This window comes from Marmota flaviventris, chromosome 10 (assembly GCF_047511675.1).
Source record: "Marmota flaviventris isolate mMarFla1 chromosome 10, mMarFla1.hap1, whole genome shotgun sequence".
NCBI lineage: Eukaryota > Metazoa > Chordata > Mammalia > Rodentia > Sciuridae > Marmota > Marmota flaviventris.
Window position 1 is genome coordinate 23,846,090 of NC_092507.1, and position 15,133 is coordinate 23,861,222.

Below are 15,133 nucleotides of genomic sequence, written 5' to 3' on the forward strand. Positions count from 1 at the left end.
ACTCTCCAATATTCATACTCTGGGAGGGGAGTCTGCAGGGAGATTTGGTAGTGGCCAATAAAGAGGGAACGAATAAGAAGCAGGGGTGTCTTCAAGGCTGAAGGAAGAAATGGTTTGCAAAGGAAATGAGTGATTTACCTTCTTAAATGGCACCAAAAGGTGGAGGAAGGTGGAGAGAGATAAGGAGATGTTCAGGGGCAGAAGGACAGGATGTGGGAAAGGAGGTTAGGATGAGGAGGAAGAAAGGCTGAAGATGGTACTAAGCGTCTGGCATGGGTGACTGGGTTGAGGAGTGAGGAACCCCACACAGGAAACCTAGACCAAGATCAGAGGGTTACATGTGGAAAGAGTGGTTTGCTTGGGTCAGGATGACTTAAGGTGCCTTTGGGATGTCATTTAGATCTCTGTATCTAGAGAGAAATTTGTGTTGGACAGAGAAAAAAAGAGCTCTGCCTCCCCCCATGTGTATCTGAGAGAATCTATATGCTAATAACCGAAGTCTGGATCTCTAACCCGGATGTCTGTCTAGAACTCCAGCAGCTCTTGGAGGTCACCCTGGTGTCCCACAGGCACCCATAAGACACAGACAAACAGGCTCAGGTGGACACAGATAGGAGCAGACAGAGCTGGAGACAAGAAACCCAGGGAAGAGTCAACTGGACTGCTCCAAACAAAGGCAATGGTGGCATGATCTAGGTGAGGGCAGAGGGCAGGGGAGAAGTTCAGGGGAGCACAGGGACGGGGCTCCACTGAGGGAGGGGTATTGGGAGTCTGCTGTTCCCAAGAGCTGGTGCTCCTGGGAACAGCCCTAAGACTTCTTCCTCTAGCCATCAGCACCTCCCACCAGACCTTTCAGGGAGGCTCAGGTAGGACCACTGCCCAGACAGGACCTGAGACAGTGTTTAAGAGAAACCACAGGGACAGACAGCCTGAGGCCTTGAACCCGATGAAGAGGCAGAGACCACTCCTTGAGCCATGTCCCTCCCCTGCTTCAACCAGATCATGGTTCCTCGTTTCCTCCTGCATAGTGTTCAATCATCCCTTGTTCTGGCCTTTGAGTCACTGAAGCTCTGGTCCACTGCCTTAGTTCAGGCAGGGCTCACCTGGCTGCCAGTCCCATGGTTCCCTCAGTGGGACAAACACTTCAATCTACAAATCGCCAAGCCTTCCTCTGCACTGCCCTTCTTCCTGGGCATGCCCACCCAGTGCCTGCCCACCTGTCAAGACCAGCTCCAGGGATCTCCTAGAAGTCTTTGCTGACCCATCAGAGGACCCACTGTGCCCCAAACAAACTCTGTCACCCACACCTCAGACCTTTTAGTCAGCTAGTGTATGTCTCTGCCTTTGTGTGGCAGGGGGAAAGTCTGGGGAGCAGGAGCTGGTCTGGTTCATTCAATCTACTCTACTGGAGGTGGGATGCACTTAGTGTGAGGCAATGGAGGATGCCCCCCACTCCTGTGGGTTCAGTAAACTCCTGTATGTCCCCAGAAAGAACTCAGGTCATCCTCCTCCCAAAAAAGTGGAAAGTGCCCAAGAGAGACAGAAGGTGTTTTATTGGGGGCATGAAGGACAGGAACTCAGAGACTCCAGGAGGGAGAGGAAAGGTAGATATTCTTCATCCATAGAGAGGGGACAGTGGATCACGCAGTACTGCCAGTCCCAGGCCAGCTTTCTGCTCAACCTGCACAAGTCTGCTTTGGGATCATCATGTGAAAAGCCTGAAGCCTGTGTCCCCAAATCCCTGGAAAACAGGTATCTGTGATGCTACTATGGAAACCCGAGGGCACAGGAAGTATCGCACGAGTACATTAACTCCCTGAGCCCAAACTGGTCCAGTTGAGAACTAGCTGGCGTACTTGGACAAGTCACTCAATGGCTGTGAGCCCCAGTCTCCTCGTCTGAGGACAACACTTCACAGCATTGTGATTAGGCTTAAAGAAGAAAATGTATGCAGAGTTTTAGCATAGTACCTGGCAGAGAGGAAACGTGCAATGAACAGTAGTTCTTATTACTATTTTATCAAGCGCTTGGGTGCTGGTCCCAGATCTGCCACTATTTTCCTCTCTGCCTATAAAGTGGGGTGTTGAAGGATTAAATGAGATTATGGATGTGACAGAGGATCCTAAGATGAGTGATTATCTCTGTCTTTTGAGGTTCACTTGCCTGGGGTTGCCAGGTTTTGTCACCCTCATTCTGTCAGGTTTTTACTGTGTTCTCTATCTAGGCAGGACCTGCTGCTACAGGCCTAGCCCATCTAACCCCTCTTCCATGAGGCCAAATGAGAGGACAAGGCCAAGGTTACCTCAGCAGGGACTGTGGTTAGCCAGGGTGAAGGACTTCCTTACAGGCCACAGGATGATGCCCTGGGAGGGAGCCAGAAATCATGGGACTGATGCCATTGAGGGAAAGATTGTTTTCAGGGAAATGACCAGGCCAGGCTGGGCTGGTTAGGCCATAGTTGCCCAGTGGAGTGAATCAGCTCAGCAATAACCTCACCTTTAGGGACCCTGGAGGGGCCCTGTCTAAACCTGCCCCAGGGCATCCAAGATCATACAGACAACAGACAGGAACAAAGGCTCTGTAACATGAATTCTCCATGATAGTAGACAAGAGGTCAGCAACCAGATATGAGCTGCTTCCTCCACCCAAAATACTTTTCTTAGGGGCTGGAAATGGCTGGATCCTCATCCTTCAAGGTTAATTTAAGATGTACCTCCACAGAGAGGAACTCCTGACCAGCCCAGGCATTCCTTCAACATTTTTGAGTTCCACTATGTGTCAGGCACTATTCTGGATTTGTAAGCAAGACAGAGTCCCCACCCATCTCATATGAAGTAGCCATATGAGATGGCCCACTCCTAGTCTCCAACACAGCACACTGTTTATCTCTAACTCTTCTTTATGGTTCGCCTCCTTACCAAAGTGTAAGCTCTACAAGGGCAGGGGCCCCAACCATTTATTTCACCAATGTGAACCCAGTGATTAACACATTGTATAAACCAAGCACAAACCACAAAATAGGCCCTTGATAAATAAGCCCTTATTGAGTAAATAAATGGACACACAGATAAACAATTGTACTTAGAGGTGGGCACTGACTTTAGAGATGCATAGAAATCTGAAGAATGCAGACACACACAAGATGACTGCCTTGACAGCACCCTTCAAGCTGATTCCCAGATCCCCAGTCTTCCTTCCCATTGTTCATTCTGTTTGATCACTAGGCCTTGGGGTGGAGTCACTCTTGCTCTGAGGCTGATTGAGTTGGTACTCAGAAAACAACTTATCCTGGTCCCCAAAACTTCCTATGATGGGCACAGAACTGGCATTATGTTTGGGACTCTACTTTTTTGAGTGTCTTCTGATGATTAGATATTTCAATGTCATATCTGTCAATCTTTTTAAAAATATGTGGTGGTTGCAAAAGGACAAGAAAGGATAACTCTGCAGGGACTCACATCCAGCCTGTGGGAACCCTCCCACGCACCTTGACACCTTCATATCCTCCAGCCTCAAGGCTAAAGGTGGCTGGGCCCCATGTGATGCTTTGCCTTGCTCTTCCCCACATCCAGCTAAGCCCCGCCCACGACCCCATCCTCCACAAGGTCCCGCCCACAGACCACACCCTTCTGGCCCTGTACCTCACCAGTTCTCACGGACGCAGGGGAACTAGGTGTCTCTTCCTCTTGCCCAAGAACTGGTAGTTAATGTTCTGCCAACGGTGTTTCCACCTAGAGGGCGGGAACATAAGACAGGATAGGGACAATGCGGGTCTTGGCTCAGTGCTCCCGGCCCCGCCCCTTCCTGATGCCCTCAGGGCCCGCCCCCTCCCCTGGGCCCCTCCCCTCCCCTTAGCCTCGCCCCTCACTTACAGCCCCGCCCTTCCCAACAGCCCCGCCCTTCCCCAACAGCCCCGCCCTTCCCCAACAGCCCCGCCCCTCCTAGTTGGTGGTCCATAACTTTGGGGATCCGCCCCTTCCTCAGTCCCCGCCCCCGTTCAGGCCTCGCCCCGCCCCTTCTCAGGGCCAGTTCCCGCGGGCGCTCACGTGAGGCGCGGGCGCGCGCCGTAGCAGCAAGGCCAGCGAGCCGACGGCACGTCCGCCAGACCCGTGGCGCCCGGCAGCAGCGTCAGGTTGCGCGCGGGCCAGCGCCAGGCAGCGCCCGGCGGACGATGGCGCTGCGGGCTCAGCCAGTAGTCGCCCAGGCTGCGGCGGGCGGCCGGCTCCGGCAAGGTGGGGCCCCGGCTGCCCCAGAAACACAGATCCTGGTCCAGGCGGTGCGGGGGCGTGGCCCGGGGCCGCCTGCGGGGGAGCCGGACAGTGTCACCCAGGGAGGGCACGACTGACCGGAGGAGGGAGCCAACTCGGATCGGAGGAGACGAGGCGTGGGTCGGGATCACTCCTGGTCGATTTAGAGGGACTGGAAGCGGGTTCAGAGATTCCTCCCCACCAAGATCCCCGGAACCTTTCCGGACTGGGCACCCCCTCCGTCCAACCCCCAACCGTGCTGCCAGGCCAGGACTCTATCCCGCCACTGCCCTCCCTTGGTTCCCCTCACCGGGACAGAAGAAAATCCACCACGAAGTGGGCAGTCTCGGTGAATAGCATGGTGTCCAACCCGCCTGCCCCGGTTTTGGCCTTTTTAATACCTGCCTGAGCATGGGGGGCGGGGAGGCTTGAAAGCCCATATTCCCCCAGGGCCGGCTGTTTTTAGCAAGAGGCGTCAGCTGTCAGGTGAAGTTGGGGGCCGAGCTGGTCTCTCCAGCGGGGCCTAGTCCGTGTTATGCCCTCTCCAGCAGCTTCAACAGAGGGGGCTAGTCATCAGATCTTCAGGTTCCCTAGAGATGTGTCCCCTTAGGCCAAAGACAAAAGCACAAGGACAGGCAGAGGGATCCAAAGGCAAGGAAGACCAGCTGTGTGTGTTGGAGAAACGATTTTCCACCCCCCCCCCCCCCCAAGGACCTTCAGCCTCTGTTCCTTAGTGGGATGTTGTGCTCATAGGGAACCCACACCTCAGAGGGCCCGGGTGGTAAGGATCTGCTCAATTCCCAACACATCAGTCTTTAAAGAATAGAAAGGATCCTCACACCTACCCCGCAAAAGTTAAAAATCCTTGAGCTGGGCTCACTTTGGGGCTGAAGAAGAAACAGGCTCAGAGCTGGGTAGACAAAAACAAAAGTAAACTCTAGCTTCCTTGACTGTTCCTGCTCCTATAAAGGGTGAGACAATCTTTCTGTGCCCTTGTCTGGCTTAGAGCATGGGGTTCAGGGCTCAGGGCTTGGAGCCCAGGCTGGGCCCTGCTCCTGACGCCCTGGGGATCCAGAGGAACTCACTGGCCCAGTTCCCTTTCCCACACTGCCAGTTTGGGCTATTTCCCCCCTAGTGACTCACACTGGCTGCCTGGGAGAGTGGGCAGCTGTTTTGAGCCCCCAGAGCCCAGCACAGGCCCTGGCTTGCCCCCTCCAATTGTGCAGCCATATTTGGGGAACTAATCTCTTTTCCCTCCTTGGGGAATCTCCCTCCTCCAATCCCTTTCTTTTTCCCCATCTTCAGCCTCTCCCTCCCTGATGGCTCCTTCCCATCAGCAAGCAAACAGGTTCTAGTCTTTCCTATCTTTGAAAAAACAGAAAGCCCTCCTTCAACCACACCCTTCTCCAGCCCCCACTTCACAGCCAACATTCTTCAAAGAGTTGTGTGCACAAGTTATTTCCACTTCCTCCTCCCACCCCTGCAATCTGGCTTCCTCCCCCAGCATAGGACAGGACAGCTCTTCAAGGTCACTACTGACCTCTTGGTTGCATAAATCCAAAGGATGCTTGCAAGTCTTTATCTGACTTGACCTCTTAGCAGTGGCTGACTTCAACACAGTCAAAAATACTCCCTCTTATTGAGATACTGCTGGGCCCTGGTTTTCAGGACACTGTACACTTTTGATTTTCTCAGGACACTGTGCACTCTTGATTTTCTCACTATCTCACCAGCTGCTGCTGCTCCATGGCAAGTTTCTCATCCTCTGCTCACCACCTAATCACAGTTGTTCCTGGGCCCTCTACAACCTGTGTCTGGAGTCCTATTCCTTCCCACTTGTTCTGCATTCAACCTAGGTCAGACACTTCTGTTCTTCAGCCCACCCTTCTCCTGGAGCCCTCCAATGGATGTCCCGCCTCATAGCAAACATGTCCCACATCTGCTTTCCATTCCACATCCCCAGCTTGGCCATTTTCCATTTGTCTGAATCTAAAATCTGAGCTTGGTTCTAGATTGACTGTCTTGTTTCTTCCTTTTCTTATTGAAGAAGTTATGAAATCTTGTCCTCTCCAGGACATATCTAAAACCCCATTGCTAGCCAGATGTAGTGGTGCATGCTTGTATCCCAACTACTCAAGAGGCTGAGGCAGGAGGATTGCAAGCTCAAGGCCAGCTTCGGCAACTTAGCAGGACACTGTCTCAAATTTTATAAAAGGGGCTGGGGACATATCTTAGAGGCAGAATGCTCCTCGATTCAATTTCCAGTGACACATAAACCCACCCACAAAGAAAGAAAAAATGAAACAAAACCCCATTGTTTCCATTTTCACTATCCACACCTGGCCCAGTGAAGGTCCCTTTACCTTATACCTGGGGACTACAACAGCCCCCCTTTTCCCTGCTGCATCCTACACCCCCATATGATCTGTCCCCACAGGGCAGTCAGGGTTGCCCTTCCAAACATGAATATGACAATCCCCCTGCATAACACCAAGTTCACAGACATCACTTGCCAATCTCAGTGCCAGGACATTTCCCACCTCCGTACCTTTGCCTGGGTAACTGCTCGCTCACCCTTCAGTCCAAGTTTCAGTTCCTTATGAGAGCCATTCCCACCATTGGGCCAGTTCAGGTAGCTCCTAACCAGGACCTAGCCTCACCCCTGTGGACTAATCAAGCAGTTATTCACCAGCTGGTCTAAGCTGCAGACTGCTGAGCCCTCCCATCATAGACCTGGGAATGTCAAGATGCATAAAACACAGTCCCAGCCCTTCGTGAGTCCATAGGGGCATGAAACTGGGATCATCGACACTGGGACAAGCAGTTACTATGGGAGGAGATGGATGGCTGTGAGGAGCCTTCTCTGAGAAGTAACAATGGGTGAACCTGAAGGGAAAGTGGGGTTTTGAGGGAAGTTATTGCAGGCAGAAGGTACATGTGCTTAAAAGTGGGAAGAGATTTTTGTGAGGAGCTGAGTGTGTCCATTGTGGCCTGACAAAAGACATGAAGTCATTAATGAGATTTAAATAGAAATGACATAGCTGGGATTGTGGTTTTTTATTCATTTGTTTTTGTTTTGGGTACAGTGGATTGAACTCACTGAGCCACACCCCCAACCTTTTTATTTTTTATTTTGAGTCTGGGTCTCATTAAGTTGCTTAGGACCTTGCTTAGTTATTGACGCTGGCTTTGAACTTGTGATCCTCCTGTCTTGGCCTCCAGAGTTGCTGGGATTACAGGTGTGCACCATCATGCCCTTCCTGAGATTGTGGTCTTTATAAACTAATTCTGCACTGGAGGAATAAACAAGGAAGGAAGTAGGGGGATTGGTTGGGGGATGCTGGAGGAATCCAGATGGCTAGAGATGGGGGCCTCCCTCATGATGTTGGCAGTGAAAATGGGGCAGAATGAACTATTGTTGCCTGGGCTGGGGGGTGGGGAAAAGGGAGGGAATGAGAAAGTCTCTGGTCCTTGTACCTGAAAGGTGGGTGGGGAGAGGACAGTAGGAACTGGGACACCCATCTCCCTGTGTCCATCCAAGGTTCCACCTGGCATGGGGTTGCCCATGGGTGATGTTTGTCACCCATCCTTTTCCCCTATAAAGCAGATGCAGATGGAAGCTCAAGAGAGAGAAGGCTGGGGCTGGGGATGTGGCTCAAGCAATAACACGCTCACCTGGCATGCACAGGGCACTGGGTTCAATCCTCAGCACCACATAAAAATAAAATAAAGATGTTGTGTCCACTGAAAACTGAAAAATATTTAAAAATTCTCTCTCTTCTCTCTCTCTTAAAAGAGAGAGAGAGAGAGAGAGAGAGAGAGAGAGAGAGAGAGAGAGCTGCCTAGTTCATTGGCACACAGCTGTAATCCCAGCAGCTTGGGAAGCTGAGGCAGGAGGATTGGGAGTTCAAAGCCAGCCTCAGCAACTTAGCAAGACTCTGTCTCTAAATAAAATATAAAAAGGGCTGGGGATGTAGCTCAATGATTAAATGTCCCTGGGTTCAATTCTTGGTACCAATGTGGGTGGGGGGAGGAAGAGATGTAGAAGTCTGCTGATAAGACATAGTACAAGACAGCTGGGAGCAGAAAGAGGAAGTTGGGTCAGAACCCGGATATGATGGGGTTTCAGGGAAAGTGGCATCTGGGGTTTCCTGAGAGCCTGGAAATTCCACTATCTTTGGTTCTAACACAATACCCCAAATCCTGAGATTTTCAAACCTAGCCCAGTCCTTGGGGTCCCTCTAGAAACCACAACCCCTGACAGGTCCCAAGATGATAAACTAATGTCTGCATGCCCTTCCTGTGGACTAGTCCCCACACCTGATACCTGCGTGGCCCAGGACAATTCTCATCATAAACCTGTGGAGGCTCATTTATCTCCATTGCACCTATGAGACTTCAAGGGGTTAAGGAACTTGCTCAAATTCACACAGCTAGGATGAGGCTGGGAGAGGATTTGAACTGAGGTTTGACTGACATCAGAGTCTGTGCTTTTAACTCTGTGCTATATTAAGCCTGTCGACCCTTGGTTGATTGGCTCAGCATGGGGAGGATTTGCTTTGTGGGGGATTTGCTTTTGGTTGGGGTGGCTGCCCCCCTCTCATATCAAGCGATAGGAAAGGGTAGTGCTGACGTCAATTGTTACCATGACGATACAGCAACCCTTTTCCTGCCGTTTCTATGGTAACCTGGGGGGTCCATCTGTACTTCGCCCCCTCCTTCTAAAAGGGGGTTCCTTAGGGAGGGGCCAGCTAATAAGGTGTCTGAGAGAGAAGTCAGGAAAGGAAGTGATTTGAACATATCCCTTCCCCGAGTCCCTCCTCATTGCTCAGACCCAGAGAAAAAGGCTGGGACCCAGAGGTCCTGCACTGGGGTCCAGGAAAAGCTTTACCCCTGAGGGTGAAGAAAGCAGCTCTGCCCTTCCCACCTGGGGAATCTTCTGCAAATGCCCCCCAATCCCACCCCATTCTTAGACTCCATAGCAGAACTGCAGGGAAGTTGGCAAGAGGGTTTTCCCAACCCCCTGCAGGGCTGGCTACCCAGCCCCTGGAGACATTGTCCTTGGCTCTCTGTCTCTCTGTTGCCCCTGGAAGTCAAGGTTGGAACAGCAGCAGTTGTGGCCTGCTCATGTACTGCCTGGGACTGTACAAGCATGACCTATGGAAGTTTTGCAGCAGGGGTCATTAACCCCATTTTCCAGATTTGGAAATGGAGGCTAAGAGAGGCTTAGAAGTCTAAGTTCATACAGTCAGTAAGTGGCAGAGGCAGGACTCGAATTCAGGACTAGAGTTTAGGCCAGAGACATTTCCAGTGCAAAAGAGAAAGAACAGAACAAGATGGACATGGAGAAGATAAATGAGAGAATGAAGTGACCTTGGTTGGAGCCTGTTATACTCCCTGTCACCTACAAATCAAAGTTCAAACTCCTCAGCCTGGTATTAGGAGGACTCCTAACTCAGCTTCACTAACCCATCCCTGGATTCCCTGCATGAGGCATGAACTCTCAGCACATAGCATGGCCCAAGTAGGTGTTGGTGAACACTGAACTGAATTTCTTGAACTTGACCCTCTCTCCTTCCTGCCTCTAGGCCTTTGCCCACAATGTTTTCTCCACCTGGAATACCCCTTTCCCCTTGCTCATGGATATATTAGAGCTAACTAGCCCCCCAAGATCTGGACCACTGGCAAGGTCAATCAGTGTCTGGAATCTTGACATCCCTCACAAACCAAGCTCGTGGAAGGTAGCAGTAGTAAATGTTTTGCTTTTTTTTTTTGGTATTGGGGATTGAACCTAGGGGCTCTCTGCTACTGAGTTACATCCCCAGACTTTTTATTTATTTATTTTGGTACTAGGGATTGAACCCAGGGGTGCTTAACCACTAAGCCACATCCCTAGGCCTTTCTTTTTTAAACTTTTTTTTTTTTAAGAGAGAGAGAGAGAGAAAATTTTAATATTTATTTTTTAGTTTTTGGCAGATACAACATCTTTGTATGTGGTGCTGAGGATCGAACCCGGGCCACACGCATGCCAGGCGAGCGCGCTACCACTTGAACCACATCCCCAGCCCCTTTTTTAAACTTTTTGAGACAGGGTTTCCATATGTTGCTTAGGGTCTCACTACTGGCCTCAAACTTGTGATCCTCCTGCCTCAGCCTCCGAGTCACTGGGATTACAGGCACCCGCCACCATGCTTGGCTTAATTTTTGAGACGGTGTCTCACTAGGTTGCTTAGGCTGGCCCTTCAACTTTAAGTCCTTTGCCTCAATCTCCTTAATTGTTGGGATTACAAGCATGTGCCACTACACCTGGCTGTGTTTTTCAAGGAAAAGAGAATTGAGAAGAGGGGTTGAAAGAAGTAAGGAAGGAGGACTAAGGCTGTAGCAGAGTGCTTGCCTAGCATGTGTGAGGCACTGCTGGGTTTGATCCTTAGCCACATAAAAATAGACATTCTGTCCATCTACTACTACAATTTTTTTTTTTTAAAGAAGTAAGGAAGATGAGAAAACAAAAAGGAAGCATGGAAAGGATTCACCTTTGGGGCATGGCAGTTTGGAAGGGCCTGGGAGAGCATTTTGCATGGAAACCAAGAAGGGTGTCCCCTTCAGGTGAAGTGGGATCTGAAGTGCTCTTGGGAGAGGCTTGGACTTCTAGGGGAGGCCTATTGAGTCAATTGTGCTTAGATCTCTGGGGACAGGAGACTAACCTGATCTTTGGGTTACATTCCCCCCCACCCAAATAAAAATAATAAGGTTCATTAAAGCAAAATTGGAAAGCAGAAAATACTTGTTCAGCTTTGGGCAGCCTTCGAGTCATGGGCTCCTCCTACGGATGGATTTAAAGGCATTTAGCCTGAGGACACTGAGGAGTGTGCCAGCATCACTCAATTCCTTCACCTGTAAAATAAGGAAGAAATCAGTTTTCCAAACCATCTCTTTCCCAGGCTCTCTGTGATCCCGCCAGTCCTAGGAGAATCTTACTCAAAATGAACTGGTTCAGACCCTAACCCCTCTAATAGAGCCAGAGGTGCCCGTGATCACAAAGTGGCAGACAGCAAAACCTAATTCCAGTTTGGGAGAATGACATGAGCCTGGTGTGGCCAGTCTTTTTTCTAAGTTCCGTTTGCCCACCTGTCCCTCCCTGGATTCAGTAGGTCGCCATCGTCCAGCGTAGTAATCTGAATTTCACTGGTGACCCAAGGACAGAGATAGAAAGATGGACGATGACAGGACCCTGGGGAACATGACCAACAAGAAATGGAGGGAGAAGGGTGGCGTCGGGCCAGAAAAAGGCAGACGTGGAAGGGCGGGCCCCTAGGGTCAGATCCGCGGGAGGAGGCAAGCAGCCCATCAGACGGACAGACATACACGGCCAGCCCGGAATGGAAAGAACAGTTTATGCTGTGCTTTATTAAAATGTGCATCATTCTTTTATTTTAAAATGTGCATCATTGTCTCGTGCTCGGAGCGTGCGACCTCTGTGTGGTGGCCCGCGGCTGGCCTCGTCCCGCCCGGCTCCCGCGGAGCCCCCTTGCGCAGGCGCACTCAGGTGGCGCGGGCCCGGGGGCTCCCGCCCATGGCCAGGTAGACGTCGATGGGCACGTGTAGCAGCGTCAGACAGTGGCAGCCGGGGCAGCGTCGAAGCGGCCTGGGGAAAGCGGCGCGAGACCAGGGGCGCTGAGGCCCGGCCTACACTTTTGGGGGCACCCCCGGGCTCCTATGGGGTTGGGGCGTGGATGCAGGGCCCGGGGGATGGGCAATGCGGCGGAGGGCGGAGCCCGGAGGAGGGGCCGCGGGGCGGGGCGCGGTGCCGGTCTCACCTGACCGGGTTGTGCTCCGTAGCTACCGGCTCCGGGCTGTCCTGGGACTCGGGGGCGGCGGCAAGGCCAGGGGAGTCTCCGGCCTCAATGGGGAATCTCCGACCCTGGGGCGGCTCCTGGGCACTCATGTCCAGGCCCCGGGGCGCTCTGCGCGGGGAGTGGTGGTCAGGCCGCTCTCGAGCCGCCGTGCGCCCCCTGCCCGCGCCCGCCCCCCTGGCCGTTGCTCACCTGCCGGAGGCCGATACCGAGGCCGGTCCCAGGCTGGAAGCAGCTGCCCGAGCCCTGGCCGCGGGAGGACGCTCCGGTCCAGGGGGAGCCGGGCAGGTGTCTGCGGTGCGCCCGAGGCCGGGCGTCGAGGGGGAGGGCTGCATTGTGACCCGGGTCGTGGCGTGCTGACCTCACAGAGCCTGTTCCTCCCGCCGGAGAACCCCCTGTCGCCCCGGGCCGCCCAGCACTCAGCTCGGGCCCCAGCGGGGAACTATAAGAGCATGGTGTTTGGAGAACGGGTCGCGCAGAACCCCCGGCGGCCGGGTGGGGGCGCAGGCGACGAGGGCTACCTACGGGCAGGCAGCCTCCACGAGGAGGAGCTGGGCATCCCAGGCCCATGCAGACGCCCCGGGCGCCCTCCGCGACCAGGCTGCCACTCACTGACTGGCATGCGGGCAAGGCGGTGGCGGCGACTTAACAGATGTTGGGTTTGGTGGTGGTGGTGGTGAGGGCAGGTAGGGCCATTGCCCATTTTGGCCAAGGGTCACACAGCATTTACATCACAATTGGTCCGTAGTTTAAAAATGTCTCACCCTCTCCCTCCCCACCACCCGCGGCTGTGTCCAGACGGAGAATGTTCTAGCGCTGGGGGCGGCTGTGGATGAAGTCCTTGGGGGGAAAAGGAGCAGGCCAAGGGCGATGGTGGAGTAGAGCTGCCTCGCGGAGGCAGCATGAGCTGAGAGGGTGATAGGAAGGAAGGAGGCGCTAGACAGCATGGAGGACTTTCTGCTCTCCAATGGGTACCAGCTGGGCAAGACCATTGGGGAAGGGACCTACTCAAAAGTCAAAGAAGCATTTTCCAAAAAACACCAAAGAAAAGTGGCAATTAAAATTATAGACAAGATGGGAGGGCCAGAAGGTGAGCTGGGGCCCCTTTGGAGCAAGGGAGGGCTGGCTGAGGTGGGTGGGTACTTCCTCCAGTCACTGAAATCTCCCTCCTTCCTTTTAGTCGGAACCGAGGAGGATTATGGCCCTGGGGTAGGTCAGTGGGGGACAGGGATGCTGCGAGGAGGATTATGGCCCTGGGGTAGGTCAGTGGGGGACAGGGATGCTGGGATTCCAAGAACATCACACCTCAAATCCAAGATAAAATTGGCACAAAGTGAAGAGTCCTGGGGCTTTTCCTATTCCAGGAGGGGAACAGAGACTGGGAGACGCCACAGCCAGGGCTAACAGAGGGCAGGAGCTGGTTCCAAGGCAGGTGGAGGCTGGAAAAAGGAAGACTGGGCTTCTGGAAAGAACTGTGGGTCAGAAGGTAGGGGTAGGAGGAGGTGGTTCTCCACCCTGTGGGCAAATCAGGTCTCCTGAGATTCAGTGGCTTCCTCTAAAGTCCCCAAAGCAGCTTAATATCTGTGGTCTCACAGTAGTCCCTGAGTTTGGCAGAGAGTAGTTCCTCTGAATAATGTATTAAAAAGATAATAAGTGAATATACTTTGCAATGTTTAAGCCACTAGACATATCTAAAACTATTTAACCCAGGAATAAGACCCAGTCATGGCGGGTAGAGTCAGGAGTAAGGAGTTAGGCCCTTCTGATCTTGATGTACATCTCTCTTTGTTTCCTCAGAGTTTATCCAGAGATTCCTGCCTCGGGAGCTCCAGATTGTCCGAACCCTGGACCACAAAAACATCATCCGGGTGTATGAGATGCTGGAGTCTGCAGATGGGAAAATCTACCTGGTGATGGAACTGGCTGAGGGAGGGGACGTCTTTGACTGCGTGCTGAATGGGGGGCCACTGCCTGAGAGCCGGGCCAAGGCCCTCTTCCGCCAGATGGTCGAGGCCATCCGCTACTGCCATGGCTGTGGCGTGGCCCACCGGGACCTCAAATGTGAGAACGCCTTGTTGCAGGGCTTCAACCTCAAGCTGACCGACTTTGGCTTTGCCAAGGTATTACCCAAGTCACACCGGGAGCTGAGCCAGACCTTCTGCGGCAGTACAGCCTATGCCGCCCCTGAGGTGCTGCAGGGTATTCCCCACGACAGCAAGAAGGGTGACATCTGGAGCATGGGCGTGGTCCTCTACGTCATGCTCTGTGCCAGCCTACCTTTTGATGACACAGACATCCCCAAGATGCTGTGGCAGCAGCAGAAGGGGGTGTCCTTCCCCACTCATCTGGGCATCTCGACCGAATGCCAGGACCTGCTCAAGCGGCTCCTGGAACCAGACATGATCCTCCGGCCTTCAATCGAAGAAGTTAGTTGGCACCCATGGCTAGCAAGCACTTGATAAAAGCAATGGCAAGTCCTCCCCAATAAAGTAGGGGGAGAAAGCAAATCCAAAACCCGCTTCTAAAATGGTGATATATATTTTACACTTTGTTTAGTTATACTAAAGCTTACCTACACCCTCCCTAGACGACTCTTTCCCTCACAAGGGCCATGGAACCAAGGGCCTCATTCCCTTTTGTTATGGCTGACAAGTGATTTTCATACAGGTGTTTAACCAAAGTTAATTAAATTAGACCCCAGAATCATCCACACACAGGGGGAGGAGAGGAAAACAAAAATGACAAGAGTGATTGGAACCACTGTTGCTGCAACTTCCTTTACAAATAAAAGCAGAAGCCTTGGGAATGCAGAAATGGCCTCCTGGCTCCTTGTCTTGGTGAGAAGCCAGTCGGGGCCCCATCCCTTCTTCATCCCAGAGACCAAGCTAAGTCTGACATGGGGTCAAGGGATTGATTTCCTTAGGACCCAGACCAAACCCCCAATGCCTCTGTCTCAGCTCCAAGCAGGAAGCCACTCTGCAGTGTGTGGGTCCTGCCTGGGCTCCAGTGCAGCTGCCTTGGGGGACAGAAACA

The 15,133-nt window shown here is 52.6% G+C and overlaps 2 protein-coding genes across 2 annotated transcripts; one reads left to right on the forward strand and one right to left on the reverse strand.

The window, feature by feature from the left end:
* Positions 1–11,627: 11,627 nt before the first annotated feature.
* Positions 11,628–15,072, reverse strand: Fam229a (family with sequence similarity 229 member A). The gene is made up of 3 exons (XM_027936920.3): positions 12,293–15,072; positions 12,065–12,211; positions 11,628–11,892 (listed from the first exon to the last, which is right to left on the reverse strand). Exons 1-3 carry the CDS (start codon positions 12,433–12,435, stop codon positions 11,790–11,792), a joined length of 393 nt encoding a protein of 130 aa, XP_027792721.1. The 5' UTR covers positions 12,436–15,072; the 3' UTR covers positions 11,628–11,789.
* On the forward strand, positions 13,046–14,559 carry Tssk3 (testis specific serine kinase 3). Its single transcript, XM_027936921.3, has 2 exons — positions 13,046–13,190; positions 13,898–14,559. Exons 1-2 carry the CDS (start codon positions 13,046–13,048, stop codon positions 14,557–14,559), a joined length of 807 nt encoding a protein of 268 aa, XP_027792722.2.
* Positions 15,073–15,133: the final 61 nt, after the last annotated feature.